The sequence below is a fragment of the Alligator sinensis genome, unplaced genomic scaffold (genome assembly GCF_000455745.1).
Source record: "Alligator sinensis unplaced genomic scaffold, ASM45574v1 scaffold717_1, whole genome shotgun sequence".
Classification (NCBI taxonomy): Eukaryota; Metazoa; Chordata; order Crocodylia; family Alligatoridae; genus Alligator; species Alligator sinensis.
This window is the reverse complement of record NW_005841961.1, coordinates 30,583-35,291: the sequence shown is the minus strand read 5'-3', so window position 1 is coordinate 35,291 and position 4,709 is coordinate 30,583. Positions and strand designations below refer to the sequence as shown.

General features: G+C 42.3%; 1 protein-coding gene across 1 annotated transcript in view; it reads right to left on the bottom strand.

Moving 5' to 3' along the window:
* LOC102378445 (leucine-rich repeat and coiled-coil domain-containing protein 1-like) overlaps positions 1–4,709 on the bottom strand; it is a 30,679-nt gene that overhangs the window by 6,716 nt on the left and 19,254 nt on the right. Inside the window, exons 9-11 of the mRNA XM_025200243.1 lie at positions 3,593–3,801; positions 2,588–2,725; positions 1,074–1,209 (exon numbers count right to left, since the gene is read on the bottom strand). Of these exons, the coding sequence (XP_025056028.1) occupies positions 1,074–1,209; positions 2,588–2,725; positions 3,593–3,801 (483 nt within the window). The remainder of the gene's footprint in view (positions 1–1,073; positions 1,210–2,587; positions 2,726–3,592; positions 3,802–4,709) is intronic.

Genomic DNA, 4,709 nt, shown 5'->3' with positions numbered 1-4,709 from the left:
GGTCCAATGTTGCCCCTGCTTTTCCTCCGGCTCCCCACATATCTGAAAAAGGACTTTTTATTGTCCTTGATGCTCGAAGCTAGTTGGAGTTCAGTTGCAGCCTTGGCTTTCCTGGTATGCTCCCTGCATGACCGGACCGGTGCAGAATAATCCTCCTTGGAGGTGACTTTGAAAACTCATGGCTATCAAGAGAGGTCCCAGATGATCGGAAAAGGGCAAACAGTGCCCATATTTAAGAAAGGGAAAAAAGAGGATCCAGGGAACTACGAACAGGTCAGCCTCACCTCAGTCCCTGGAAAAATCATAGAGCAGATCCTTAAGAAAGTCATTTCTAAGCACTTGGTAGAGAAAAAGGTGATTAGGAACAGTCAGCTTAGATTTACTAGGGGCAAGTCATGCCTGAGCAACCTGATTGCCTTCTATGACAAGGTGACAGGCTCTGTGGATACGGGGAGACCAGTGGATGTGGTGTACCCTGATTTTAGCAAGGCTTTTTTGATATGGTCTCCCACAACATTCTCCCAAGCAAGCTAAGGAAGTATGGGCTGGATGAACGGACTGCAAGGTAGATAAAATTTAGCTGGAGCACTGGGCTCAGAGAGTACTAAATCAATGACTTGAGGTCTAGTTGGCAGCCGGTATCAAGGGGAGTGCCCCAGGGGTTGGTTCTGGGGCTGGTTTAATTCAATGTCTTAATCAATGATCTGGAAGATGGCACAGTGCACCCACAGCAAATTTGCAGATGACATCAAGCTGGAGGTAGTAGTAGATACACTGGTGTGTAGAGCTAGGATTCAGAGTAACCTACACAAATTGGAGAATTGGGCCAAAGGAATCTCATGAGGTTCAACAAGGACAAGTGCAAAGTTCTGCACTTTTGGCTGGGACGATCTAGTTGGGGATAGTCCTGCTTGGAGCAGGGGGTTCGACTAGATGACCTCCTGAGGTTCCTTCCAACTCTAACTTTTCATGATTCTATGGGGCAAAGATTAATTTTAAGTGTCAGTAATAGCTTTAGTATGAGTGAAACTACAGATTTTATGACAGAATAACCTTTTACTAAGGTATATTACCTTTTCATTTGCTGCTTCAATTTGTCTTTGATTTTCACTTGCCAGTCGTGCTAGTTCTGCTTGATGAACTGCTAGTGTTGATTCAAGCTGCCTTCTAAAGGCATCATCCATTGAACGAAGCTTTTCCATTGCAACTCTAAAAAAAAAAAAAAAGAGACTCATTTTTAAGAGAGTCAGAATATATATTACCATTATTTTTAAATGTGCATATAACTTTCTATCACGCCCTTAATAACAGGAATCTAGAGAAAAAAATTAGTTTTAATTCTTAGCTTCAGAAGATATGTTCTGAATTTCTGGTAACACCAACATTGCCCTAGTTCGCACATTTAATCACTGATTAAAGCAATAGGTTTCATGCTTACCTGTGCTAAGGCAGCTAACCCTTAGTGCTTTCAACCATCTGCTTTTACTGAAAGAACTATGTTAGTTGTCCATACTTGACCCAATGATCCTTGGTGATCCCTCCCAACAGCTAACCTTATAGTAGATCCTTATTCTTTGTGGACATTGTCATTCCCAAGATCTCTCTGTATAAAATTAGAATGTGCAACTACAGACAGTGAGAAGCCTTATTTTAGGCACTTTACACATGTCCACTGCAAACTTACAATGCTGGAGGTCTGCAACCTCAAACAGGCTATACTGTTCAGTATTGCTTACCTCCTAAACTTATTTCATTTCCTTGCATGTACTAGGCATTAAGAGGCAACTTGAATGCTGACAACCTTAATTATATTGAAACAATGCAAGAATACACAGATGCACACTCATTCTAAACTTGCAACAAATTTGTGCCAAGTGGACTTCCTATACCTATAAAGTGTATGCCCCTTTATTTAATTTCAATGGGCATTTTTATATATGCTCTGGGATGCAGTGTGGGCACTTTAATTAGTGAGCTGTGCTAATTAAAAGTGTCCATGAGTCACATGCATCAGTGTCCCCAAACTGGAAAAAATGGTGGCAGGGAGCTTTGAACTAAAAAGCTCATTGAACATGCTTTATTTCAAAGTGCCCTGTTGCCATTTTTTCAGCATGCTGAGCCATGTGGCATGGAAGGCTGCTGGATCGTGTCAGTTTCCATGCTCCAGTGGACTCAATTAATCAAGTCTGCTCCAATGTGCTGGATTTCCAGTACATCGGAGCAGGTTCTATAGGAGCCTGTTCAGATCTATAGGAGCCCAATGTGACAAGAGAGATATAGGGTCTTCAATATAGACTCCGGTGTAAGAGCACTGTGACTATTGGTAAGGAAACTTAAAATCTTCAAATAAACAGAAAATTCAGTTAAAAGTTGAGGGACAGATAATACAGACTTCTTTCATAAAAGTAGGCCATTCTTCCATGAATAAGAACTAATTGTGCACCTAAATATTTGTAATATTGGGCCCAGAGAAAGTACCTAGAATATCATTAGGTACTGTGTAACCAGAATTTTTGCAGTCTTATATGGTGGAATATGAATCAATTTAGCAAACCCACAAAAACAACAACTAATGATCTGTTTGTACTTCTGAGTCTGAAGACTTTTGTTTCTCTCTTCAATCAGCTTCTTTTCCTTGATATCAAAGTTTTCTTTCATTTGTTTTACTTGCATCTCCAGCTGGCTTAATAATTCTCCTTTGTCTTGCCACTTCTTATTCATTGTGCTGAAAGTAAAATGTACATAGTAAGAGTGAGTACAGATTCCCCTACTGTACCTCTCTCTCTAAACAAATGGGGGTATAATACTTCTATTTTGCCTACACTTTTCCCAATTTTAAATTATAAACTAACCGAGTACTCCTCCCCAACCAGTAAGAAGCCTTACATTTAAGGGTGCACTGATACAGATTTTTTGGGCCGATACCCACGGCTGATTTTAACAAGCCAAATTGGCCAATACTGATCTGACTGCAAATATGCAGCTGGGCAGCTTGGAAAGGAGCATTCGGTTGGTAAGTCTGTTGTGGGGCAAAGGGAGAGGAAAGGGGCGTGAGGGGCAGACTGAGGCCTCCACGGTCAGGGAGTGGGGCTGGGGCAGGCGCTGCACAGCCAGGGTGGAAATCCAGGGGCATGTGGCCCCCATGCCCTCCTGGGATGTGTACAGCAATGGGAGCCGCCACTCCCTCCGTGCCCCGCAGACAGACAAGCTGCTCATGGCTCTGTCCTGCGTCCCACCCTGGCTGTGCAGTGCCTGCTCCTGCCCCAGCCCCATTCCATCCCTCACCACTGGGGCCTCAAACTGCCCCTCCCCATGCCCTTTCCCACACAACAGACTTACCAGCTGGACCCAGCTGTTGCCATGGTGCTGGGCTGTGCTCCTGACTGCCTGTGTGCTGCACTGCGGCTGTGCGCGCATTTATTGGTGAGATTATCAGCCACATCAGTCAAAAAAAAGCTGATTGATGATACTGGCAATTTTCCTTATATCGGTGCCAATCTGATATGGGACCGATGTATCGGTGCACTTCTACTTACATTAATTTTTAATATATTGCACAATATTTCATTACATTCTTAATTCCATACAGCACCTGTACATTTTCCTAACATCTTCAAGTTCTACTTCTTTTTCTTCCAGAAGTTGCTTTAATTCCTCTTTTCTTTCATTTTGCCTATCTAATTTTTCCAGTAGCTCTTCCAATTGTGCAGCTCTTTCATCCAATTGTACCTGAAAAGTCTTTTGGATTTCAGCATTTTCCTGACGCTGTGTTCTGATCTGTTCATCTCTTTCCTGCAAACGCTTTAAAGATTTAAAGACAATACATATTTATTTTTTCAATATAAAAAACTGTCTTGTAATTATGTGGTTACTTTATATGACTTATTCATTAAAAAAACAACCCATAAAAAAGCACTAACTGATTAAGGCACCCAATTGTGTTCTTTCAAATAAGATTCAATTATTTAATTTCACAACTTTATAGTTTGCTTTGTTTAAGAAGCAATTTTAACTAGACCACTGGTGCTCAGAGCGGCCGGACTAGTGGCCTGGGTATTGGCTGGCAGGCTAGATAGGCAGTGCCCAATTCCTCCATGGCCATGTTTGGTCTGTGGCCCAAGGTTGAGCACCCCTGAACCAGATTAATAAATCAGTTACAATCTTTGATGGAAAGATTGTAATAAAAGCTCAATATTAAAAAGTTTAAACTCTGCTACTTTAAATTAACAGACAATATATATCAAGAATAATTATTATTAATTACCAAAGAGGACAGAGAATATTTGTTCTCTCATGCTACTAAAGGACACAAGGCAATGAGTTTACACTAGAGCATTGGTTTTCCAACTGGGGCACCTGGTGCTTTGCCATGGGTTACATATGCTTAAACTGTAATAACAGAGGTACGCATTGGTCAACTTGTGGTGAGTAATGGCATTGCCGTGCACTAATGTCAGCAAACATGAAGAGATGTATTGGATATAGGTTAGGGGTGGGCAAAATACGGCCCATGGGCTGGATCTGGCCTGTGAGGCCATTCTATCCGGCCTGTGGGGCCCCTAAAAAAATGTAGACAATTAAAATTTATCTGTCCTTGGTTCCTGTCAAAGATGACAGGAACCAAGGGCAGTAGGACCCAGGGGAAGCCCTTGAGAGCTCCCACAACAGCAGGGCCCACCTGGCTCCGTCCCCCCAGCTGGCAGCTCCAG